The sequence below is a fragment of the Anarhichas minor genome, unplaced genomic scaffold, assembly GCF_050575085.1.
Source record: "Anarhichas minor isolate MPS153535 unplaced genomic scaffold, ASM5057508v1 ptg000066l, whole genome shotgun sequence".
Classification (NCBI taxonomy): Eukaryota; Metazoa; Chordata; class Actinopteri; order Perciformes; family Anarhichadidae; genus Anarhichas; species Anarhichas minor.
This window is the reverse complement of record NW_027466512.1, coordinates 732,811-760,000: the sequence shown is the minus strand read 5'-3', so window position 1 is coordinate 760,000 and position 27,190 is coordinate 732,811. Positions and strand designations below refer to the sequence as shown.

General features: G+C 40.6%; 3 protein-coding genes and 1 long non-coding RNA gene across 7 annotated transcripts in view; 1 reads left to right on the top strand and 3 right to left on the bottom strand.

Moving 5' to 3' along the window:
• The window catches only part of polr3glb (RNA polymerase III subunit GL b), an 11,039-nt gene extending 4,512 nt beyond the window's left edge, over positions 1-6,527 (top strand). The window contains exons 3-8 of the mRNA XM_076078437.1: positions 623-752; positions 851-919; positions 4,987-5,037; positions 5,123-5,217; positions 5,355-5,477; positions 6,155-6,527. Coding sequence (XP_075934552.1) covers positions 623-752; positions 851-919; positions 4,987-5,037; positions 5,123-5,217; positions 5,355-5,477; positions 6,155-6,241 — 555 coding nt within the window. The 3' untranslated portion in view covers positions 6,242-6,527. The remainder of the gene's footprint in view (positions 1-622; positions 753-850; positions 920-4,986; positions 5,038-5,122; positions 5,218-5,354; positions 5,478-6,154) is intronic.
• Positions 6,528-7,121: 594 nt separating this feature from the next.
• Positions 7,122-9,444, bottom strand: LOC142934062 (uncharacterized). The gene is made up of 2 exons (XR_012947670.1): positions 9,041-9,444; positions 7,122-7,650 (listed from the first exon to the last, which is right to left on the bottom strand). It is a non-coding gene; the product is annotated as an uncharacterized LOC142934062 (long non-coding RNA).
• A 1,233-nt stretch (positions 9,445-10,677) lies between these two features.
• On the bottom strand, positions 10,678-14,368 carry LOC142934044 (thioredoxin-interacting protein-like). The gene is made up of 6 exons (XM_076078398.1): positions 14,006-14,368; positions 13,816-13,897; positions 12,685-12,832; positions 11,771-11,983; positions 11,512-11,658; positions 10,678-11,025 (listed from the first exon to the last, which is right to left on the bottom strand). Exons 1-6 carry the CDS (start codon positions 14,262-14,264, stop codon positions 10,678-10,680), a joined length of 1,197 nt encoding a protein of 398 aa, XP_075934513.1. The 5' UTR covers positions 14,265-14,368.
• Positions 14,369-15,601: 1,233 nt separating this feature from the next.
• On the bottom strand, positions 15,602-26,429 carry bnipl (BCL2 interacting protein like). Of its 4 annotated transcripts, none has more exons than XM_076078476.1 (12): positions 26,114-26,128; positions 25,118-25,517; positions 24,723-24,939; positions 24,084-24,164; positions 23,059-23,126; positions 22,708-22,962; positions 22,443-22,631; positions 21,135-21,237; positions 20,917-21,048; positions 20,617-20,703; positions 16,393-16,491; positions 15,602-15,839 (listed from the first exon to the last, which is right to left on the bottom strand). In XM_076078476.1, the coding sequence occupies exons 4-12, from the start codon at positions 24,122-24,124 to the stop codon at positions 15,815-15,817; spliced, it is 999 nt and encodes a 332-aa protein (XP_075934591.1). In that variant the 5' UTR covers positions 24,125-24,164; positions 24,723-24,939; positions 25,118-25,517; positions 26,114-26,128; the 3' UTR covers positions 15,602-15,814. The 4 variants fall into 4 exon arrangements, with proteins under 4 accessions (XP_075934591.1, XP_075934592.1, XP_075934590.1 ...); XM_076078477.1 differs by lacking the exon at positions 26,114-26,128 and adding an exon at positions 24,610-24,686 and having other exon boundaries at positions 24,824-24,939; positions 25,118-26,095; XM_076078475.1 differs by lacking the exon at positions 26,114-26,128 and having other exon boundaries at positions 25,118-26,095.
• Positions 26,430-27,190: the final 761 nt, after the last annotated feature.

The following is a 27,190-nucleotide window of genomic DNA, read 5'->3' as shown; positions in this document are numbered from 1 at the left end:
CTCTCTCACACATGCACACACTCACTCACTCACTCACTCTCACACATGCACACACTCACTCACTCTCACACACACACTCACACACGCACACACTCACACACACACTTACTCACACTCACACTCTCTCTCTCTCTCTCACACACTCACTCACACACGCACACTCGCACACACTCACTCACTCACTTACACTCACTCACTCACACTCTCTCTCTCTCTCACTCACACGCATACTCACTCACTCACACTCTCTCTCTCACTTACACGCATACACTCACTCACTCTCTCACACACACACTCACTCACACACGCTCACACACACACACTCGATCACTCTCACACACTCACTCACTCACACGCATACACACTCACTCACTCTCTCACACAGTTCACTGTACTTCCTGGTGTTTCTGACGTTGACGTGTGAGTTCAGATGGTCAGTGACACAATGAGAGAAGAAGTCGTCATGTATTTTATTTCATAATGAAGTTGTGTGATCACAGATCAGTCAGACTCATTTAATGGAAACACTTGGAAACAAACACCAGTCATGTGACTTCTTCATGTGTGATGTCATGTTTGTGACATCACTGTTCTCATGTAGTGACTCTCTGTGTGCATTCAGGTGATGGAGCAGAAGCCCCTCCCCCTGACAGGTGGAGAGGAGGCGGAGTATCTGTTGGCTCTCAAACAGGAGTTCAGAGGAGCCATGAAGACTCTGCCCTTCTTCATCCAGCCAGCTGCTGCACGGAGAGGTCACACACACACACACACACACACACAGAAAGTCCTGGATCAGCTGATCAATCAACACTTTTATTGTGAAGGTCTTCATCCTGTGTTTCCTGTCCAGATGTGGAGAGATACTCTGACAAATATCACAGCAACGAGCAGACGGACAGACTGACGGACTGGAATCCAGGTCAGACAATAATCTCTATATATAATAATCTCTATATATAATAATCTCTATATATAATAATCTCTATATATAATAATCTCTATATACAATAATCTATATATATATAATAATCTAAATACAATAATCTATATACAATAATCTATATACAATCTCTATATATAATAATCTCTATATATAATAATCTCTATATATAATAATATCTATATATACAATAATTTATATATATAATCTCTATATATACAATCTCTATATATACAATAATCTATATATACAATAATCTCTATATACAATCTCTATATATACAATCTCTATATATACAATAATCTATATATACAATCTCTATATATACAATAATCTATATATACAATAATCTCTATATACAATCTCTATATATACAATCTCTATATATACAATAATCTATATATACAATCTCTATATATACAATAATCTATATATACAATCTCTATATATACAATAATCTATATATACAATAATCTCTATATACAATAATCTCTATATATTATAATAATCTCTATATACAATAATCTCTATATATTAGTGCTGGGCAAGTTTACACGTTATTATCGCGTTAACGCATTAATTAATTAACGCCGACAATTATGTTATCGCGCATTAACGCATTTTAAAAATTATTATTTGTAAAGTGCGTTGCTCACTGGCAGCGGTGGAGGAAGTCTTCAGACTACATGGATGCAGCGTGTGGGAGACGTAGAGATAAACTAAAGCAACACAAGCTAACACATGCTACAGAGAAGTGGAGACAAACTGCAGGTTAGTGTTGTGGAAGATGTCGGTCTGAGGAACGTTCTCAAGGTGCGTTCACGTCACGTTTGGTGTGAACGCAGCTTTAGGATCTCAACGAATGACGTCACGTATGAGCCTCAAGACGCACCGTCACCAGAAGAACACACGAGTTGTGTTAAAGGAGAGGACGACTAAAGCGACGGCGTTACAACGTGCAGCAGCTGCTGCTCTCACTGGAGACTACTGGACATCACTGGGTCACCTTCATCACCTCTGAGTTACAGCATCATAGTGATGAAGAGTAGAGCTGGGTCACCTTCATCACCTCTGAGTTACAGCATCATAGTGATGAAGAGTAGAGCTGGGTCACCTTCATCACCTCTGAGTTACAGCATCATAGTGATGAAGAGTAGAGCTGGGTCACCTTCATCACCTCTGAGTTACAGCATCATAGTGATGAAGAGTAGAGCTGGGTCACCTTCATCACCTCTGAGTTACAGCATCATAGTGATGAAGAGTAGAGCTGGGTCACCTTCATCACCTCTGAGTTACAGCATCATAGTGATGAAGAGTAGAGCTGGGTCACCTTCATCACCTCTGAGTTACAGCATCATAGTGATGAAGAGTAGAGCTGGGTCACCTTCATCACCTCTGAGTTACAGCATCATAGTGATGAAGAGTAGAGCTGGGTCACCTTCATCACCTCTGAGTTACAGCATCATAGTGATGAAGAGTAGAGCTGGGTCACCATCATCACCTCTGAGTTACAGCATCATAGTGATGAAGAGTAGAGCTGGGTCACCATCATCACCTCTGAGTTACAGCATCATAGTGATGAAGAGTAGAGCTGGGTCACCTTCATCACCTCTGAGTTACAGCATCATAGTGATGAAGAGTAGAGCTGGGTCACCATCATCACCTCTGAGTTACAGCATCATAGTGATGAAGAGTAGAGCTGGGTCACCATCATCACCTCTGAGTTACAGCATCATAGTGATGAAGAGTAGAGCTGGGTCACCTTCATCACCTCTGAGTTACAGCATCATAGTGATGAAGAGTAGAGCTGGGTCACCATCATCACCTCTGAGTTACAGCATCATAGTGATGAAGAGTAGAGCTGCATCACATGCTCTGACTGTCATGAAGACACAACACACACATGTAGATGAAAGGTGTGAAACATGTTCCTGTTGCACAGCAGTGGAACGTTTCTCACACAGTCACACACTGAGCACAGATAGTGAAGAGATAGAACTGCTGCTGTGTGAAGAGAACACTGCTGCTAACAACAACCTGATGTGTTGAAAGTGTTTACACACAATGTTATTCACCTTTAGTTCATAGAGCAGCACTTTAAAATAAAAGTGCACAATACACTACTTTTGAATTCATTATTGAACTTTGCAATAACAATGAGATTATCCATCCATCCATCCATCCATCTCCTCCTCTTATCCGGGGTCGGGTCGCGGTGGCAGCAGCCCAGCAGGCTGACCCAGACCTCCCTCTCACCGGCAACATGTTCCAGCTCATTCTGGGGGATCCCGAGGCGTTCCCAGGCCAGCTGGGAGATGTAATCCCTCCAGCGTGTTCTGGGTCTTCCCCGGGGTCTCTTCCCAGTTGGACGTGCCTGGAAAACCTCCAGTGGGAGGCGTCCAGGAGGCATCCTAATTAGATGCCCGAACCACCTCAGCTGACTCCTTTCGACGCGAAGGAGTAGCGGCTCGACTCCAAGCTCCCTCCTGATGACCGAGCTCCTTACCCTATCTCTAAGGCTGAGCCCGGCCACCCTACGGAGGAAGCTCATTTCGGCCGCTTGTAGCCGCGACCTTGTCCTTCCGGTCACGACCCAGAGTTCGTGACCATAGGTGAGGGTAGGAACGTAGACCGAGTGGTAAATTGAGAGCTTTGCCTTCCGGCTCAGCTCCCTCTTCACCAAGACGGTCCGGTGCAGCGCCTGCTTTACTGCTGCAGCCGCACCGATCCGTCTGTCGATCTCCCGCTCCATCTTACCCTCACTCGTGAACAAGACCCCGAGATACTTGAACTCCTTCGCTTGCAGTAGGCACTCTGTTCCCACCTGGAGGGAGCAATCCACCGGTTTCCGGCAGAGAACCATGGCCTCAGATTTGGAGGTGCTAACTCTCATCCCCGCCGCTTCACACTCGGCTGCAAACCGCCCCAGTGAATGTTGGAGGTCACGATCCGAGGAGGCTAACAGGACCACATCATCTGCAAACAGCAGAGAGGCGATCCCGAGACCCCCGAACCTGACGTTCTCCACCCCCCGGCTGCGCCTAGATATCCTGTCCATGAAAGTCACGAACAGGACCGGAGACAAAGGGCATTGTCCGTTGTAATGGGTCCGGCACCCCATATTCCCGCAGCACCCCCCCACAAGAACCCCCGAGGGACCCGGTCGAAAGCCTTCTCCAAGTCCACAAAGCACATGTAGACTGGTTGGGCAAACTCCCAGAACCCCTCCAGTAGTCTTGCGAGGGTAAAGAGCTGGTCCACTGTTCCACGGCCGGGACGGAATCCGCATTGCTCCTCTTGAATCTGAGGTTCGACAAACGGTCGGAGCCTCCTTTCCAGCACCCTGGCATAAGCCTTCCCCGGGAGGCTGAGTAGTGTGATACCCCGGTAATTCGAGCACACTCTCCGGTCCCCCTTTTTGAAAATGGGAACCACCACCCCGGTCTGCCAGTCCATGGGCACTGATCCCGACCCCCATGCGACATTGAAGAGGCGTGTCAGCCAGGACAGCCCAACTATGTCCAGCGCCTTCAGCATCTCAGGGCGGATCTCATCCACCCCCGGCGCCTTGCCACCGAGGAGCTTTTTGACTACCTCAGCGACCTCTGCCAGGGATATGGGTGAGCCTCCCCCTAGATCTTCAGGCGCTGCCTCCTCTGCAGAGGACATGTTGGTCGGGTTTAGGAGTTCCTCAAAGTGCTCTTTCCACCGCCCGACGATGTCCCCTGTCCGGGTCAGCAGTTCCCCCCCCCCCCTGCTGAGAACAGCCTGGGGTAAGCCCTGCTTTCCCTTCCTGAGCTGTCGGATGGTTTGCCAGAACCTCCTTGAGGCCAACTGAAAGTTCTTCTCCATGGCCTCCCCGAACTCCTCCCATGCCCGACAATGAGATTAATCGAGATTAAACATTTTAATAGTTGCCCAGCACTATATATATATATATATATATATTATTATGTATATAGTAGTATACATACATAATAATCTATGTATATAATAATATATTTCTGTTATTAATAATCATTATATAAAATATTTTCTTCTTTCAGTCTGGAAAAAATTCCCGAAAGAACTCAGAGTGAAGAAACCTTCAAGAGACGGTGAGTACACACAGTACACACGGGACACACAGTACTCTGTATTGATGACTGTGGGTGTGTTGATGTCCTGCTCTGTGTCTGTCAGGTGTCTCAGCAGCAGCCAGCTGCTCTGACAGACTTCAGTCGGGGCAGAAGAAGAAGAAGAAGAAAGAAAAAGAGGAAGTGCTGCTCAAACTGGAGGTGAGACACACGGACACCAGCTGATCCCTGTCCTCCAATCACAGAGCAGAGCTCAACAGTCAACCAATCCTGATCCTTTAATCTCTATTAGAGCTCTTAAAGAAACATTTCCACCTTAACCCTGTTTTCTGTGTTAGACTCTGCAGAAGAAGGAGGAGCAACAGAGCTCTGAGGAGGAGGAGGAGGGAGAGGAGAAGAAGAAGAAGCAGGAGGAGGAGGAGGCTGAGGGAGAGGAGTACGACGAGGAAGAGTTCGAGGAGGTAAGACATCATGAATCAACTCAGGCGTCCACCTTAACAAGTCTGCATCAACTCAGGCGTCCACCTTAACAAGTCCGCATCAACTCAGGCGTCCACCTTAACAAGTCCGCATCAACTCAGGCGTCCACCTTAACAAGTCTGCATCAACTCAGACGTCCACCTTAACAAGTCTGCATCAACTCAGGCGTCCACCTTAACAAGTCTGCGTCAACTCAGACATCCACCTTAACAAGTCTGCATCAACTCAGACATCCACCTTAACAAGTCCGCATCAACTCAGGCGTCCACCTTAACAAGTCTGCATCAACTCAGGCGTCCACCTTAACAAGTCTGCATCAACTCAGGCGTCCACCTTAAAAAGTCTGCGTCAACTCAGACATCCACCTTAACAAGTCTGCATCAACTCGGACGTATTTCTAAAAGTGATAAATATCTACAGAAGTATTTAATATGTAAATAAACGTTAAAGTGTGAAATCAGAGAACAGGGTCCGATAGAGTTCCGACAGTTTAATTATATTATTATTTTACATAAAATAGATAAATGAGCTCATTTATAGAAACATAACAATATATCTCTATATATCGATACGGAACATGTTCAAACGATATGCAGCACGATGAATATTCATGTTTATTAAAACATGAATATGAATTCTTCCTGTTTTGTGTCTACAGGAGACGGATTACATCATGTCCTACTTTGATAACGGGGAGGAGTTCGGAGGAGACAGTGACGAGAACATGGACGAGGCTATTTACTGAAACACTGAACACACACTCAACACACACACAACACGTATTTTATCAGCAGCATTCTGTCACTTTTTACAGCTGAAAAAAAACCGTCCAGCAACAGTTTTATAAACAGACAAAACTCAATGTGTGTGAGTGAGTGAATGGGTGAGTGAGTGAACATTCAGTTGAATACGACTCAGCATTTATTACGTTTTTTAAGATTTTCTATCAACGTTTTATGTGTTTTAATCTCATGTGAAAAAGTTTCTGTTTGTTTGTTGAAAAATAAACTTCAGCTACATGACGAGTTAAAGACGTGTTCATAACCTTATTTATTAAAGTGTTTGTTGAATCCCTGTTCCTTTCAGTGAAAGTTGCCTGTCGAAAAAAAGTAAAAAATGAAGTCATAGTATAGTTCAGAGTGTCTCAGGTTCCCGTCCTCGCTGGTCTGAGGTCAACAGAATTAAATCCCACCTCTACAGTTACAATTTTTCTTGGAAACATACTTCCTGTTCTGGGAACCTCGTCCTGAGTTAAACTAGACGTGGTGTGTTCACTTGTCACTAGTTAAAGTGAGTGCTGGACTACAGCATGCCATGACTTTTGACCTCCTGTCCGTCTGCAGCACTAACTCGCTAATTCTAAAAGTAGACACAGAAAGAGGAATCTGAGTGCTGAATAGGCCTCGACCAATCACACGCAGCCTGGCAGCAACATCTGACCAATCAGAGTGAAGACGTGCTGCAGCTCTAAAATAAACAGTAGAAGAAAGGTGTGAGAGGCGACTGAGACATTAATAGTCGGAGTAAACAACAGAGTCAGATTACACACACACACTGACTTTCAGTAATTCCTGGAGGATTGAGAATCAAAGTGTGACGAAAAAACTAAATCTCTAAAAGCGTCGTTTAACTTGACTCTGATTTATTGATTAAGTAAAAAAATATACATGTGCTCCTATTTACATCATATATACAATTGTAACTTCCTGTCAATGTAGTAGAAAAACAACCATTCGACGGAGTCACAACAAAAAACATTAAATAAAGTGTTAAAACACGTTGAGTCATTGTCAGGAAATTCCTGTCACTGATGAGACACTGCTGAATCAAATGGAAACTGCTGAGTCACTAAAGAGAAACTGCTGAGTCATTAGTAAACTACTGACTCATTGTCCGGAAATGCTTAGTCACTGACAAGAAACTGTTGATAATCAGTAAACTGCTTAATCATTGACAAGACTCTGTTGAACAATCAGGAAAGGACACAGTCATCAGGACGTCGTCACGCAGCTCAGTGCTGCAGTCCTGAGAATGACAGTCCAGTTCAGTTCAGTCCAGTCCAGTCCAGTCTGTCATGGCGGAGGGACAGTTTGAAACAGGAAGTCCTCAGAAGACCTGAACCACCTGAGGAGGATTCACGGTGTCCTGATTGACCTGAAGACAACAAACAGAAGGAGATCTTAAAACCAAACTATTTCATCTTCTCGTCTCATTTAAACTATACCATCTAATCATATTTTATTGTTTCATCTTATTTCATCTCATCTAAGATCCTCGTCGTATTTTATCATCTGATATTTTCTTATATTTCTCATTTTGCCTTATCTCATGTTTAATCAAATTTCTTTACATCTCATCTTGTTATATTTTATTTTGTTTAATACCTCATCTTGTTATATCTCATCTTGTTTAATATCTCATGTTGTTATACCTCATCTTGTTATATCTCATCTTGTATCTCATTTTTTAATATCTCATTTTGTTTAATATCTCATCTTGTTATATCTAATTTTGTTTAATATCTCGTTATACATCAGCTTGTTATATTTCATCTTGTATCTCATTTTGTTTAATGTCTAGTTTTGTTTAATATATCATCTTGTTATACCTCATGTTATATATCATGTTGTTATACCTCATCTTGTTATATCTAGTTTTATTTAATACCTCATGTTATACCTTATCATGTTATATCTCATTTTGTTTAATACCTCATCTTGTTATATCTAGTTTTGTTTAATATCTCATGTTATACCTTATCTTGTTATATCTAATTTTGTTTAATACCTAATTTTGTTATATCTCATGTTATATCTCATATTGTTTAATACCTCATGTTGTTATACCTCATGTTATATATCATGTTATATCTCATTTTGTTTAATACCTCATGTTGTTATACCTCATGTTATATATCATGTTGTTATATCTCATTTTGTTTAATACCTCATGTTGTTATACCTCATTTTGTTTAATACCTCATGTTGTTATACCTCATGTTGTTATACCTCATGTTGTTATACCTCATTTTGTTTAATACCTCATGTTGTTATACCTCATGTTGTTATACCTCATCTTGTTATATCTCATTTTGTTTAATACCTCATGTTGTTATACCTCATATTGTTATATCTAGTTTTGTTTAATACCTCATCTTGTTATATCTCATCTTGTTGTATCTAGTTTTGTTTAATATATCATCTTGTTATACCTCATCAGAATCAGAATCGGCTTTATTGGCCATGTATGCGTGCACATACATGGAATTTGACTCCAGTTACACATTACTCTCCTCGTACATACACACATATGAAATATATACAATAAACAAGATAAATATAAGTTGTTATATGTTGTTATACCTCATGTTGTTATACCTCATCTTGTTATATCTCATCTTGTTGTATCTAGTTTTTTTTTATATATCATGTTGTTATACCTCATGTTATATATCATGTTTTATATCTCATTTTGTTTAATACCTCATCTTGTTATATCTCATCTTGTTATATCTAGTTTTGTTTAATATATCATCTTGTTATACCTAGGGTTGGGTTGGGTACCGAAACCCGGTGCCGAAACGCAACGCAGATTTCGGTGCTTCCTTTCGGTGCCTGAGCCGATTGAAATACTTTTTTTACACTACTCTGATGACTCCGTCCTGGCAGCAGCTAACGATAGCCTCGGTCCTCCGCTCCTCACTCATAGTATTATTACAACCGGACGAGCCGTGCGCGCTTAGAAACAAACCCCTCCATCATTCTGGCGAAGCTTCGGCCATGATTTATTAAAAAAAACAAAAAACGATCTGTCAAACGGTTGGCAGGCTACTAACGTCCTCCATCGACATCCGGGTACTGAGCGCTGCCGCTCATAACAAGCACAACATCCGGCACGCGAAACCTTCTTCTTCTTCTTTGAGGTGTAGTGGCGGTTGGCAAACGATGAATTGGCGCATTACCGCCACCAACTGGTAAAATAAAAAGGTGTCCTATTTTGCCAGAGAAGGCAAATATGCTCATATTTCTGCAAAATAATTGCTGAAGTTTGAAGCTGTAGTGTGTGTACAGAGTGTGTGTGTGTGTTTTGTATTTATTTATATTTATTTAAGTATACTGTAAACTGTTAATATATTGTTCACAGTTTGAAGTTAAAAAGTTTGAAGCTGTAGTTTGAAGCCAAGTGTTTTGTATTTATAGTATACTTTAAACAGTTAATATATTGTTCAATTTGAAGAAAAAAGTATCGGTTCAGGCACCGTTTAGGCACCGGTATCGTTTTAAAAGTATCGTTTTAGCGGTATCGTTTGGGTAACAAACCCAAACGATACCCAACCCTAGTTATACCTCATCTTGTTATGTCATGTTTTTATATCTCATTTTGTTTAATACCTCATCTTGTTATATCTAGTTTTGTTTAATATATCATCTTGTTATACCTCATGTTGTTATATCTCAAGTTGTTATATCTCATCTTGTTGTATCTAGTTTTGTTTAATATCTCATGTTGTTATATCTCATGTTGCTATATCTCATGTTTTTATATCTCATGTTGTTATACCTCATGTTATATATCATTTTGTTTAATACCTCATCTTGTTATATCTCATCTTGTTGTATCCAGTTTTTTTAATATCTCATGTTGTTATACCTCATGTTGTTATATCTCATGTTTTATATCTCATTTTGTTTAATACCTCATCTTGTTATATCTAGTTTTGTTTAATATATCATCTTGTTATACCTCATGTTGTTATATCTCATGTTTTATATCTAATTTTGTTTAATACCTCATCTTGTTATACCTCATGTTGTTATATATCATGTTTTATATATCATGTTGTTATACCTCATGTTGTTATACCTCATGTTCTTATATGTCATGTTTAATACCTCATGTTATTATACCTCATGTTGTTATACCTCATGTTATTATACCTCATCTTGTTATACCTCATGTTATATCTCATGTTTTATATCTAGTTTTCTTTAATACCTCATCTTGTTATATCTCATCTTGTTGTATATAGTTTTGTTTAATACCTCATCTTGTTATACCTCATGTTGTTATATCTCATTTTGTTTAATACCTCATGTTGTTATATCTCATTTTGTTTAATATCGCATCTTGTTATATCTCATGTAATCAGGTGTAAACCACTTAAAGCCACAGACAGACGGACTAAACCGACCCGGACTGGACTGTGTCAGCTGGTCTCACCTTGCTGTACGCTGGTGGAGGAGGGTAGTACAGTTCAGGTGCTCTCATTAAGAGCCCCCCCTCGTCCTCCTCATCCTCCCCTCCGTCGTAGTCACGGAGCAGAGGGGTGAGGGGGTCGCCCACCCGGACGTCTCTGTGGATGTTACTGTAGCTGGGGGGGGCCGAGGGGAAGGAGGACCAGCTGCTCAGGGATCCAGCCTGGCTGCTCATGCTGCTGGTCCTGCTGCCGACGCCGCTGAGCGGGATCGTACCGATGACCATAGGCAGCTCCAGGATCAGTTTCTCACTGCCGGGAATATGCAGGTAAATCTGGAGGTGGGGGGGAACACTTCATGTCTTATATCTCATATCAATGTATCATATATTTGATGTCAGCTTTCTTTAAAAAGCATCTCATCTTGTTTATATCATCTCATCTGAATCTGTAGCGGAGACAGTTCACGGATAATCTCAATTTATTTAATCTCACATTTATTTATCTCGTCTCATCTCGATTCATCTTTCTTATATTATCTCATCTGCTGAGAAGAGATAGCTCACGTCTAATCTCATTTTAAGTTTTCTGCATAGAAGAGTTACAGGTTAACTTTTAATCTACCTTGATATCTTATCATAACTTTAGGATCTTATCTAATCAATCTCACTTTAATATGTCTCATTTTATATCATCTCATAGCCTCTTATCTCATATTTGATCTCATGTTATCTGATATCTCTTCTCATCTCCGTGTCATCTTATCGTCCGTTACCTCACCTCATCACATGCCCTGTGGCGACGTCATCGCCGTGACTCACCATGAGGGCGTAGTCCACCTTGATGATGTCACAGCCGAGCAGCGAGGGCTTCAGTTTTGGGACCCTGATGGTCTTCCCCTGCCACACGTCGCACATGTTGGAGATGATGTGGTTTCCTCGAACCGTCGACAGTTTCTGACGCAACTCCTGAAAATAAAAACACGAGAGTGAGGTCAGTGGAAGTCGTCCGGTTGAGGAACAGGAAGTCGTCCGGTTGAGGAACAGGAAGTCGTCCCGTTGAGGAACAGGAAGTCGTCACCTTGATGCGTCCACCGGCGAGGTACGAGTGTTTGGCAATGATGGCGGCCTTCGGCATTACGATGCGTGAACAGGTGTTCTCGAACTTGGCGTTGATGTTGATCTCTTCTCCCTCACAGAAGCCCTTCCTATCGATCCGAGCGCTGATGGACACCTGACCGTCAGGTATGAACATGCAGGTGACCTTCTTCTGTTTGGAGGCTGCAGCCGGAGCCTGAGGACACAAGTATCAGTCATCTATTAATAAAAAAGTATAACTAAACAAGTTATTTCATATCCGTTTCTGGGTTTTTAGTTGCGTGCGAATATTATATGTCGAGGGCTTTTATTGTGAAAGGGAGGATCTGGAGGAACAGAAGGAGTGGATCTGGTTAAAAGCTGAAAGAAGTAATAAAGTTTGCAGTCTTGTTCAGAATACGGAGCCTCCGAGTTGATATAAATATGTAGATATAAATATATAAATATAAAACAAAACAAATAAATATTAATATAAATGTACAAATATAAATATATAAACACAAATGTATCAATTTTAATATAAATATGAAAATATAAATATAAAAACTAAAATATATGAATATTAATATAAATACATAAACATGGACGTAACTCAACCCGTTCCTCGGACATGATTGGTTGATGCATTTATTTGTGGTTAACATTCACGTTAAATGTGAAAGTATTAATGCCAAAAACAACATAAAAACATAATGACATGAAAACAAACGGCCTTTAGTTAAATGAATGAGATTAATATCTGCATGAATATGATTCTACAGGTCGGCATACGGAGCAGCCGGGGATCGAACCGGCGCCCCTGTGATCAGCAGACAGGCGTTTAGTTTGTTGAGACTCCGTGTTGGTTATCGTTGTTATTGTGGAACATGTGATGAACTAATAATCCTGTTTGTTTACCAGCAGGTCCGGTCGGTTGATGTCCAGCGGCTCCTCCACCTCAAACTCCTTCTCACAGTGCAAAGCATTCTGGGTAGGGCCGTCCAGCACGGCTCGCACGGAGTAACGGACGTAACCGAACTTCCCTTTGTAAGACGAGACCAGACGGCTGGAAGCAGATCAGAGGACACGCCAGTCAATGACTCACCAGATCAATGACTCACCAGATCAATGACTCACCAGATCAATGACTCATCAGATCAATGACTCACCAGATCAATGACTCATCAGATCAATGACTCATCAGATCAATGACTCACCAGATCAATGACTCATCAGATCAATGACTCACCAGATCAATAACTCACCAGATCAATGACTCATCAGATCAATGACTCACCAGATCAATAACTCACCAGATCAATGACTCATCAGATCAATGACTCATCAGATCAATGACTCACCAGATCAATGACTCATCAGATCAATGACTCACCAGATCAATAACTCACCAGATCAATAACTCACCAGATCAATGACTCATCAGATCAATGACTCACCAGATCAATGACTCATCAGATCAATGACTCACCAGATCAATAACTCACCAGATCAATAACTCACCAGATCAATAACTCATCAGATCAATGACTCATCAGATCAATGACTCACCAGATCAATGACTCATCAGATCAATAACTCATCAGATCAATGACTCATCAGATCAATAACTCATCAGATCAATAACTCACCAGATCAATGACTCACCAGATCAATAACTCATCAGATCAATGACTCACCAGATCAATGACTCATCAGATCAATAACTCATCAGATCAATGACTCACCAGATCAATAACTCACCAGATCAATGACTCACCAGATCAATGACTCACCAGATCAATAACTCATCAGATCAATGACTCACCAGATCAATGACTCATCAGATCAATAACTCACCAGATCAATGACTCACCAGATCAATAACTCATCAGATCAATGACTCACCAGATCAATAACTCATCAGATCAATAACTCATCAGATCAATGACTCACCAGATCAATAACTCATCAGATCAATGACTCACCAGATCAATGACTCATCAGATCAATAACTCATCAGATCAATAACTCATCAGATCAATGACTCACCCGGCTGCAGGAAGCTCGAAGCCGAACTTGAAGCTGTAAGTTTTATCAGGCTGTAACAGGAAGTAACCGTCTGAGTCTGAGGACAGACAGACAATGAGGTGAGACATGTATACATATATATATAAATATATGAATACATATATAATATATATATATAAAACAGTAAACTGTTCCTTCATACCGGTAGACAGCTGCTCCTCCAGCCGCACCTCCTCCTCCTCCTTCAGGTGGTACTCCTCCTGACTCCTGCTGCTCCGGTTCTTCCCTCCGCGGTGCTCCACGTGGGCACAGCCGGCTATGGAGACCCTGAGGCCGGTCACTCTGTGAGGCTGAGCCGCCTCCAGCCTCACGGAGCCGGACAGCTTGTCTCCTCCGCAGTAGAAGGAGCGTCCGGGGTCCGAGAAGACCAGCACGAAGACCTTGATCTGGTTCACGGGAGACCGAACCATGGCGGGAAACCGGGAGACACCGGGAGATTAAAAACGTGTTTTAACTTAATTTGTTAGTAGGTATCAGGGTTTATGAGTGGTTCGTTTTTCTGTGTCAGTAAACAGCTCGAGGTCGGTTTTATACCGGAGGATGTCCCCGGTGTCCGGTGTCCCGTTACCGGGAACCGAGCACCAGCGCGTGGACACCTCAAGGCCGCTGGAGGCCGGAGCTCTCTGATTGGTGCATTCGGGCTGTTGTTGGTGAGTGCAGCCAATCAGAGCGCAGAGAGGACGCGTGGGCAGTTCGTGCCGGTGGGGGGGGGGGGTAGGAGGCGGGGCCTGTAGGGAGGGGGCGGGGCCTGTAGCTGGAAGGCCATAAATAAGAGAGAGAGTCATGAGAGTGAGAATAGAAACAGATCTACGGCCAGCTGCTGCTGCACAACAATAACAGCAACTGTTCATGGAGAAACATTTATTCATGTGTTTATATTTATAGTATAATATTAAAGTAATTTAAAGACATAAAAAATGTACAGTCATTTACAATAATTTACAGTCATTGCAAACTCATTTAAAGTAATTTTAGTCATTTAGAGATTTTAGCTCCAATTTGTTCCAATGTTTCGATCAGTCACACATTTAAAGTTCTGTACGTTCCTCATTATTTCTTACGTAGTTATATCTATCTATAGTTACTGACCAGCAGCTCACCTTTGTTTACCTGCTGGGTAAAAATAGGAAGATCTACTTCTTTCTTGAGCCTAAAACACATCAGTACAGGACACTAATGTTAGCATGTCCAGCTAACTAGCTACAATAGCATTGGGAGGGACTAAACTGACTAGCTGTGGGAAGAACCGCCGCCTTCTCTGCCTCTGATTGGCTATACCCTTTCCAGGCGTCTGCTAACGTTAGCTATGATGCTAACCGATGCTAACCTGTAGCCTGAAGCTAGGCTTCCTGGTCCGAAGACACCAACTGAGGATTTTTAAAAATTATTGGCAGTTTTCACCATTCACGTTTTTAATTGATGCTTTAAAGAAAATTACATTTTTACAGCCTTAAGTATATTTTATGGAAGAACATTACCACCACTGTGAGGATAAAATAAAGACCCTGTAAGTCATTATAATGACTTAATATCTCATAAAAATATCACATATAATTCTGAAATGTATTTTTAATCTTTAGTGGACAACAGAAGACAAAATGTCATGTTTCGGGACATTACGGACACTGTGTCTTTATGAGTAATAATAAAAAATAAATAAATAAAACAACAAACTTCCTTAAGCAGATAAAGCTTTTATAAAACAGAAAGAAAGAAAGAAAACAAAGAAAATTGAGTAAAAAGTGTCAACAGTTGATTATTATTCTTTTAATATATATTTTCCATCAAAATGAATCAAGTCTAATTAAAAACGTTTGATCGATGCTTTTATTATTAGTTGTTATGTTGGTTCAACAGGTAAAACACCTGAAGCTTTAACTCACCCCCCCCCCCCCATCTAAAGACACTATAAATAAACCCAGAGTGTTTGTTCTGTCCAGTCTGTCGACCGCCGTGATCGTCATCTGTTCAACGTCTGATCGAACCTGAGGGCAGAAAAATAGACCTTCAGTAGTCAGTAGAACTACAGTAGAGTAAGAGTAGAGTAAGAGTAGAACTACAGTAGAGTAAGAGTAGAACTACAGTAGAGTAAGAGTAGAGTAAGAGTAGAACTACAGTAGAGTAAGAGTAGAACTACAGTAGAGTAAGAGTAGAACTACAGTAGAGTAAGAGTAGAGTAAGAGTAGAACTACAGTAGAGTAAGAGTAGAACTACAGTAGAGTAAGAGTAGAACTACAGTAGAGTAAGAGTAGAACTACAATAGAGTAAGAGTAGAACTACAGTAGAGTAAGAGTAGAGTAAGAGTAGAACTACAGTAGAGTAAGAGTAGAACTACAGTAGAGTAAGAGTAGAACTACAGTAGAGTAAGAGTAGAACTACAATAGAGTAAGAGTAGAACTACAGTAGAGTAAGAGTAGAGTAAGAGTAGAACTACAGTAGACTAAGAGTAGAGTAAGAGTAGAACTACAGTAGACTAAGAGTAGAACTACAGTAGAGTAAGAGTAGAACTACAGTAGAGTACCAGTAGAGTGTTCTTACTGGCGTATTGCGTCTGGGATCTGTAGTCTTTCTGTTGGGATGAACTGAGACAACTCATGTAGACTTCTGATGAACCGGATCTTAGTGCTGAACTTCTCACTGTGGACAGAGACAGACAGACAGACAGAGAGAGAGAGAAACAGACAGACAGAGACAGACAGACAGACAGAGAGAGAGAGAAACAGACAGACAGAGACAGACAGACAGACAGAGAGAGAGAGAAACAGACAGAGACAGACAGACAGAGAGAGAGACAGACAGAGAGAGACAGACAGACAGACAGACAGAGAGAGACAGACAGAGAGAGAGAGAGACAGACAGACAGACAGCCAGACAGAGAGAGAGAGAAACAGACAGAGACAGACAGACAGAGAGAGAGAGAGAAACAGACAGACAGACAGACAGACAGACAGACAGACAGAGAGAGACAGACAGAGAGAGAGAGAGACAGACAGACAGACAGCCAGACAGAGAGAGAGAGAAACAGACAGACAGACAGACAGACAGACAGACAGAGAGAGAGAGAAACAGACAGACAGACAGACAGCCAGGCAGAGAGAGACAGACAGAGAGAGAAACAGACAGACAGACAGACAGACAGACAGACAGAGAGAGAGAGAAACAGACAGACAGACAGACAGACAGACAGACAGAGAGAGAGAGAAACAGACAGACAGACAGACAGACAGGCAGAGAGAGAGAGACTCCTTTAGCTGGTTGCTAACACATTAGCTAATAGTAGCTGCTGATGTTATTGATTGATGTTGATGTCATTCAGCACACTGAATATTATCCATCGGTCTTAATAATAATAATAACTAGAAAATTCCTAAAGAAATTTTGACAGTGTGGCTTCTACTGCCCGAAGAAGTCGCAATATATACACACGCCAATGTTACCGGTAGTGTCATTCAGGTTCAATTGAGATAGCGCTACTCTCTTTTCTGCATTTTAGATTCATACTCTTGGATTAAATCTTGTATTTGTGGGGCTTTTATTTTGAAAGGGTGGGACTGGGTGGGTGAGAGAGGGGGAGAGGAGACAGAATCATAATGTTTGACAATAAAATGAGAGGCTTCATCACAAGCATTCCAGTTAGAATTCATTCTGTGGTATCTAAGACCTGAATAACTGTATGATAGAGAGACACAGAGAGGGAGAGAGACAGGAGGTTTAACAATGACCCAAAACCAGAGCAAAGTTTCCGGCGTGAAGAGAGCTAAAAAAACACTTCACTTTGGGCCCATATTGACGAGCCGTACATTAACGTAGAAACATGATTCAAAGTTTAAAACGTAGACAGAACGCTGCACTTTATTGAGCCAAATGGACATTTTGATAGCTAGCACAGTTTTCATGAAGTCACAGATTCAGTTTCAGGAACATTTTGTGTCTGTTTCAGATTTTATAATGAGTGTGTATTGCACGGCTCGTTAAGAGCTAGAGTGAGAGAATAACTGTCAACAAATTTGTCCAAACAAATTGCTCCAGCTCCCACAATGTTTACTCTTTATACACCATTTTGGCCCAAAAGCTTGGAAATGTTGTGCTGGTCGCAGTAAAGTGTCTGTGGAATCCAACAGACTTACACATTTGGCTCAAAGAGCCACAGAGCGACATGAACTCCAACCAACTGCTCCATTAGACTCCATGTTAAATCTCAGTCATTTAATAACCTCTGTGTTTGTGTGTCAAACATTATGAATATGTCTCCTCTCCCCCTCTCTCCCCCACCCAGTCCCACCCTTTCAAAATAAAAGCCCCATAGAGTAACTGTATCTTAACATGAAGCTCAGAATGAGCTAACGCTCCCATCATTTCCAAAGGCTTTTCAAACAAAGATGTACATGTCCAGTACAGAAATGACGGGAGCCATTTGTGGACTGTCCATCACGAATACAAGATTCAATCCAAGAGTATGAATCTAAAATGCAGAAAAGAGAGAAGCGATATCTCAATCGAACCTCAACGATACTACCGGTAACATCAGCGTGTGTAGCTATATATTGCGACGTCTTCGGGCAGTTGAAGCCACACTGTCAAAATTTCTTGCGAAATTTTCTAGTTGATTGATGTTATTGATTGATGTTGATGTTATTGATTGATGTTGATGTTATTGATTGATGTTGATGTTATTGATTGATGTTGATGTTATTGATTGATTGATGCTATTGATTGATGTTATTGATTGATGCTATTGATTGATGCTATTGATTGATTGATGTTATTGATTGATGCTATTGATTGATGTTATTGATTGATGCTATTGATTGATGCTATTGATTGATGTTGATGTTATTGATTGATGTTGATGTTATTGATTGATTGATGCTATTGATTGATTGATGTTATTGATTGATGCTATTGATTGATTGATGTTATTGATTGATGCTATTGATTGATTGATGTTATTGATTGATGCTATTGATTGATGTTATTGATTGATTGATGTTATTGATTGATGCTATTGATTGATGTTATTGATTGATTGATGTTATTGATTGATGCTATTGATTGATGTTATTGATTGATGCTATTGATTGATGTTGATGATGTTATTGATTGATGCTATTGATTGATTGATGTTATTGATTGATGTTGATGATGTTATTGATTGATGCTATTGATTGATTGATGTTATTGATTGATGCTATTGATTGATGTTGATGATGTTATTGATTGATGCTATTGATTGATGCTATTGATTGATGCTATTGATTGATGTTATTGATTGATGCTATTGATTGATGTTATTGATTGATGCTATTGATTGATGTTGATGATGTTATTGATTGATGTTATTGATTGATTGATGCTATTGATTGATGCTATTGATTGATTGATGCTATTGATTGATGTTGATGATTGATATTGATGTTATTGATTGATTGATGCTATTGATTGATGCTATTGATTGATTGATGCTATTGATTGATGCTATTGATTGATTGATGTTATTGATTGATGCTATTGATTGATGCTATTGATTGATGTTGATGATGTTATTGATTGATGCTATTGATTGATTGATGTTATTGATTGATGCTATTGATTGATGTTGATGATGTTATTGATTGATGCTATTGATTGATTGATGTTATTGATTGATGCTATTGATTGATGTTGATGATGTTATTGATTGATGCTATTGATTGATGATGATTGATATTGATGTTATTGATTGATTGATGTTATTGATTGATTGATGTTATTGATTGATTGATGTTATTGATTGATTGATGTTATTGATTGATTGATGTTATTGATTGATGCTATTGATTGATGTTGATGCTATTGATTGATGCTATTGATTGATGCTATTGATTGATGCTATTGATTGATGCTATTGATTGATGTTATTGATTGATTGATGTTATTGATTGATTGATGTTATTGATTGATTGATGTTATTGATTGATGTTGATGTTATTGATTGATGTTGATGTTATTGATTGATGCTATTGATTGATGCTATTGATTGATGTTATTGATTGATGCTATTGATTGATGTTGATGTTATTGATTGATGTTGATGTTATTGATTGATTGATGTTATTCATTGATTGATGTTATTCATTGATGCTATTGATTGATGCTATTGATTGATGTTTATGTTATTGATTGATGTTATTGATTGATGTTATTGATTGATTGATGTTATTGATTGATTGATGTTATTGATTGATTGATGTTATTGATTGATTGATGTTATTGATTGATGTTATTGATTGATGTTGATGTTATTGATTGATGTTGATGTTATTGATTGATGCTATTGATTGATGCTATTGATTGATGTTATTGATTGATGCTATTGATTGATGTTGATGTTATTGATTGATGTTGATGTTATTGATTGATGTTATTGATTGATGTTATTGATTGATTGATGTTATTCATTGATTGATGTTATTCATTGATGCTATTGATTGATGCTATTGATTGATGTTTATGTTATTGATTGATGTTATTGATTGATGTTATTGATTGATTGATGTTATTGATTGATTGATGTTATTCATTGATGCTATTGATTGATGTTGATGTTATTGATTGATGTTTATGTTATTGATTGATGTTATTGATTGATGCTATTGATTGATGCTATTGATTGATGTTTATGTTATTCATTGATGTTATTGATTGATGTTATTGATTGATGTTGATGTCATTGATTGATGTTATTGATTGATGTTATTGATTGGTTATCGGGTGTGTACAGACCTGATGAAGGGTTTGATCACAGTGAGCAGAGCTTTGATGTACCAGGCAGGATGGACGACCAGCAGCCCCTTCAGGTCCTTCTTCAGCCTGGACACACAGACAGACAGACAGACAGACAGACAGACACGCACAGACAGACAGACACACACACACACACACACACAGACAGACTTAAATACCACCTCCGTCATCATAGAAACCAGGTGTGCTCTCTGACATTTAAAGGATAAGTAAAAAGAAATCTGTGTGAGTGTTTAGCTCCACCCCACTGTGCTGCCACAGTGGGTGAAACCAACGTACCTCCTGTCGATGGAGGCGTAGCACTGGTGGAGCCATTTCATGGAGGGCAGCTTGTTTTTGGGAACCATAGCGCACAGACAGACCAGCAGGTAGTTCTCTGACACCATCAGGTCCAGGGTCCCCACGATGTACCTGCAGGAACACACACACACACATATGAGGCTACTCCACTACCCAGAATGCTCCTGGCTGTCAGCATGTGACCTGCGTTACCTCACCTGAACAGGTTGTCCATGACGTAGTCGTAGTTCTCCACCGTGTTCTCCGGCAGGTAGCAGGCGGTGAACAGGACAACGGCGTTCATCTCGTCTCCATAGTAACCTGACAGCCAATCAGACGCAGAGGGAGGAGTCACGGTTACGGTCACAGGTGTAAATATGGACAGACTGTAACGCCAGGTCAGGGTAGGAAATTTACATATTTTTTAGGGGGCAATTTTTGCCCCCACTGACTGAAATCCAGGGCATTTCAAAAAAATTGGGGGCACTTTTTCAAACTTGTGAAATAACATTTAAACTTTGTTCAAAATAATAAATATACTTATTTAGGCTTACAGTATATGAGCAATTGTCATCAAATGGCAATAATAAGACTATTAGGCAGTAGTCTACAGATTCAAAGTGTTTTCTTAGATTTTTTGAACAAAAATCAGACAATCATATTCTATTTTATTCTTATTTCTTTGTGGTTATTTATTGTTATTATTACATTTTTTAAACAACTATTAACAATTATTAAGTCAACGATGCCTTGATTACATATACATGAACATATATGCATTAGTCATTGTGTGGAATTTTTGAGAAAAACATTTTTATAGCACCGTAGACATTTAAAAAATGTGCCATTTGAAGGTACAAATTCAGTTCAGAGTTTTTGCTTAGTAAAATATCTTAATTGACTGTCAGTCAGGTATTATTCATTTCAAGCAACCCTCAAATCAAAGAATAAAGACACTTTTACACAATTTAGGTGTAATTTCCCTTTAACTCACGAGATGCAGCATGTTTTATACTTAATGTGAATATAATTCATACTTTGTTGGCATCTTATTCTGAAAACCGGATGTTCGTCTGAAGAAACCGGATGTTGTCTCACGTTAATCTTTCCGCTACCTTTCAAAGTCCTTCGCTCGCTCCCGATCTGTGCCGTTTGAATGAGTTTACCGTGAATGTCAGCATATAGGAGCACTAACATGTGAGTGTCTGCTGAGTTGACGCAGTCACAGGTCTGATGAAGAAGCGCTCCATTTATTTATTTGTTTAGAACGTTCGGTTCTTCACGCACACGCAACATCAGTCAAGGCGAAAATCAAAACCATTCTATGGCAACTGGACCGGGTCATATAGGCTACGATGTTTTTGACAAGTTCATTAAATTATCATTATTATTAGAGGAAATTATGGGGGCATTTGTTGCCCCTCTCCTCGTGATATCAGGGGCAAAATTATATTTCTTAGGGGCAGTTTTGCCCTTTGCCCTCGTGTATTTCCGACGCTGCGCCAGGTGTGTGTGAAACCTCTGACCTCCGTGTGACAGGACCTGCAGGTACGGCTCCAGGACGCTCATGTTGACGTGGAACTCGTGTCCAGAGACGGAGAACCTCCTCCAGCGGCGTCCCCTGGTGTCCACCTGGTCCAGATCCATCAGACCCTCGGACTGATCCAACGGGCTGCTGGACACGCCCCCATCCACAACCATCTGGGGGAGGTCATCTGTTCAGAGAGAGAGAGGTCAGAGGTCAGAGGTCAGGGAGAGGTCAGAGGTTGTTTGTCTCTCAGCCTGTCTCACCCTCCCACTCCAGCTCGTGGTTGAAGTCGGGCAGCGTGCCCGTCTCGCTGCCTGAAGGCGTCTCCAGAGCCTCCAGGTTGATATCCAATGACGGCGTCTCCTCCGGCGTCGCCGACAGCGCGGCGGCCGAGAACCCGTCGTTGCTCGGGTCGCGAGAGTCTTTACGGCTCAATGTGAGGCTGAGTGACGGAGCCACGAGGCGCTTCTTAGCCCCGCCCTCAATGGTTCCTGATAGGGCGAGGCTGGTGGGCGGAGCTGAGGGGGCGGGGCAAGAGGACGGAGTGATGAGAAGAGGCTTCTTTTGACTTTAAATATTCACCTTTCCTGTTTCTTATTTCCTGTTTAGGTCACCTGGATGCTGCTCGTCTCCTGACGGACTCTCTGCCTCCTCTGGACTCCCAGAATCCTCTGGGAGAGGCCTGGACCAAACAGTAAAGGGTTAATCTACACATTCCGCACATGAAGGTCAGCTTCCTGGTTCGTCCTCAGTCTGTGAAAACTGTCTCATGTCAAAATTATAAAAAATAATTTAGTTATAAAATCTTTCTTATGTCAAGAAAATAAATGACCCCTAGTAAACGTGGACTAAGAATAGAAAGATTTACTATTCATCAATAACATACACAAGATAATCGATCCAATCTGTTCACATGAACCTCAATAATTAATCCTGAATATTTGGCAGGAAGGTTTTTATTTTAAATAATAATAAATGTAGTTTGAACAATTGATGAAGAAATACCAGCTTAATTTCTTACAAATAAGTTATAAATGACTGATTATAATGACTCGTAAATATGAATCAATATTATCACTAAATTAACTTGATTAGCATTAACAGTAGCATTAAGCTAACGTTATGCTAACAAGATTCAAAGTTAATAACAAACAGTAAATATTATTTTATTAGTATTTATGTTAAACTCAGTGCTGGAAATAAGACATTCAGATGTATTTATAATTTCATTTAATGTAGTAATTAGTAGGTTTTCATTATGAGGCAATAATGTCTGCAGCCAATCAGAACGCAGTATTTATGTTTATGTAAAGTATCCTGTTTGTTGATTATTCTTCTTGTAGAAATTTAACTAAATATATTGTTTAAAAACAAAGAAATCCCATAAAGTAGAGAAGTGAAGTTAACGTTATGAACATCAGGTGTCTGATAGAACAATAAACTGTGTTTAACCTTCCGGCTACACAAAGTGAGATAAGAAGAACAAACAGCTCTTCATCACGAGACACTTTGCCCTTAATTTACTCAACAATAAACACAGAAAGAAAATAACTTAAAGAACATTTTATAATAAATATATGTAAAGTATATTTGTTTTAGTATTTAATAAAATAAGTAAATGTTGAGGTTGAGGTCTGACCTTGGGAAGCCGTCGTCCTGCCACTCCTCCCTCAGCTCCATGTCCTGGATGTTGGGGGGGCCCGAGGCCCCTACGGGAGCCCTGAAGGGACAAAAATAACAATATGAAAATCTAAAGTTCTGTTGGCTCAGAGGTTAACATGCAGACTTCAAAACTGTCTAGTAAATTAATAATAATAAATAATAAAAAGATTAAGTGTTCTGAATGTGTTTAAGTAAAAGTACATAAGTATTTAAGAAAACTACTTCTGATGCAGCAAGACGTTCATTATTATTATATAAAATACTAACATGCACAACGTTTTATATAACTAGTTTCATCTGAAACTGTATGTCGAATATTGTATTACTTAAGTTTGATGTATAAAATGTTCAGTAAAATACCTCAAATTATACTAAAGTACAGAACTGGAGTAAATGTACTCAGTTACTGAATCAACCAGTAACAGACTCACTAACAGAGTCCTCACAAGACTGTAAAGACACATGTGTCCCCACGACGCCATGAATACCCCTCCCCAACACACCTCTGGATCCCTGCGTTCTCTCTCTGAAACCAGACTCCATTCACTTTTCTACCATTTTAAGCTTCTTCCTGGTTTTGCTGTTGAACAAAAGGAGGCAGTCAGGTGACTCTCACCTGTCACCTGTCCACAGGTGACGCTCTTCAGTTCGGCATGCCGTCTGGATCCGGGGAGCAGCTTGTCGTTAAAAATCTGAATCAGATGCGACTGAACGAACCTGCCCTACTGCTCTGATTCAGGTTGTTCACGGAGACACACCTGGGCAGGTGGTGAGGAGGGGCGGGCTCTATTGTTCCCTCTGTTTGTTGTTACTGAAGCAGAGGGCAGCTTTATCTGACACACACACACACACACACACACACACACACACACACACACACACACACACACACACACACACACACACACACACACACACACAGCAGGTAACCAGGTGTGTGTGTGTTATGTGTGCTCAGGTCACTGGTTTCCATTGGGAACTGACTGGAAGTCCAGAACTCTCTGTTCTTACCTGTCCAGGTGACGGTTCTTCAGCAGGACCCAGAGGAGGTTCCAGGTCTTCTTGAAGAGGTTCCAGGAAAGTTCAAGTAGGTTCCAAGGATCTTAAGAGAGGCAGATAGTTCCATAAGTACTTGAAGAGGTTCCACAGTTCTTGATAAAATGCCAGGGTTCTTATGTGGGGCTGAGGGGTTCTTCAGGAGCTTCCAGGACTTTTTGAAGAGGTTCCAGGGTCCTTCGGGGATTTTCAGGGTTCTAGGTGGGTTTTTCCAGGGGTGCCTGAAAATGTTCCAGTAGTGTTTGAAGGGTTCTTTAGGAGGTTTCAGGTTTTCTTGAAGAAGTCCCACAGTTCTTGAAGAGGTTCCAGGGTTCTTATGTGGGGCTGAGGGGTTCTTTAGGAGGTTCTAGGACTTCTTGAAGAGGTTTTTAAGGAACATAAATAGAAAGGTGTTGGTGTTGGCCAACATTGATCATCAAACTGATATTTAATAACCCGCTCTCTCTTTGATGTTTGTGCTAATCTTCAGATGTTATATGTTGTTAGTCAAGGAGCTACGTTAGCATGTAGCAGTATGTGTGGATGCGCTCCATAGATCTGTAGATGAACCGTTAACTACGTGGAGGACTTCAGTGGAAGGAGGAAACTGTATTGGACAGAGCTGGGTCCAGTTTGTAATGTTTAAAAAAAGAATCAGATCAATCAAATCTGTTCAGCTTCACACTGTGAACAGCATCAGGTCGTCACTGAGGAGGCTCTGATCCAGGACCTCTGATCCAGGACCAGAGGAACACCTGAGCAGTCACAGCACACAGGAAGAATGCTGACATCACTTCCTGCTGACCAGAAACAGACTCAAAGAAACAGCGAACGCACCACAGCGACCCCTTCACTGACAGTTAGGAAAGACCACCAACAGAAAGTAAACTTCCTCTTTCTGCTGGAACAGGAAACACACACACACACACACACACACACACACACACACACAGAGTTAAATATTAAACGTACCTGTCTGTGTGAGCGCTGGGGGAGCTCATGATGTCACAGTGATGTCACGACGTGCTCTGACCAGCATGTGTGAGCGTCTGGACGTCTGTGTGTGTGTCTCTCTCTTTGGAGGAGTTCCCTCCCCTCCCCCTCCCCCGCCCTACCTGTCTGTCTGTCTGGTTTGGCTGCATTTCCCAGCTGAGTCTCTGTCTGATTGGTCGACACTCACCTGCTCTATGCAGACAGGTGAGGCAGCAGGTCAGCTTCACTCTGACTTCATCAACATTAACCAATAAGCTGCTGAGGCTGTTTAAAGAACGAGGAAGTGTCCTCAGGGTCCTACTGTCCGCCCTTTTATTTATTTATTTATATATATATATATATATATATATATATATATATATATATATATATATATATTATATATATATATATATATATATATATATATATATATATATATATATATATATATATATATTAGGGTGTAACGGTTCACAAAATTCACGGTTCGGTACGATACAGTGGTGCCACGGTTCGGTACGTTTCGGTACGTTTTCAATACAGTAGAAAACTATAAATGCCAGAGAAACGTACTTGATTTTAAAATATATTTATTCATTAAAACTAACATCATAAAGTTATTCTTTGACTTTGAACAATGATGGAAGTATACCTGAGTGACCCATCTTCTGGGGTGTCTTCTTACCAACACAAGCATAAAAAACAAAAACTGCTCCTTAAAAAATGTTATGTAGTATTGTTACTTACATCTTCTCCATCATCATTTTAGTATGAACAATGATGGAACTAAACCTGAGTGAACGTGGCTCTTCATCTCTCATGCAGCGGTCAGGTGATGCGCGTTACAGTCAGGTAGCTTTGTGTAGCCCTCGACGTCCAGGGACCCGCTGTCAGACCAGCAGCGGGAGCCTCGGACGTTTGATTCTCTACTCGTGCTTTTGTTTTCTTGTACAAAGCGGGAATTACGGTTTGGCTGAAATGGGCTCGTGGAGGAATTGTGTAACGGGGCTCAATAACATTCAGCAGGTTCATGAAGCTGCGTTTACCACTACAGAGTCCGTCTCATGTCCGCGG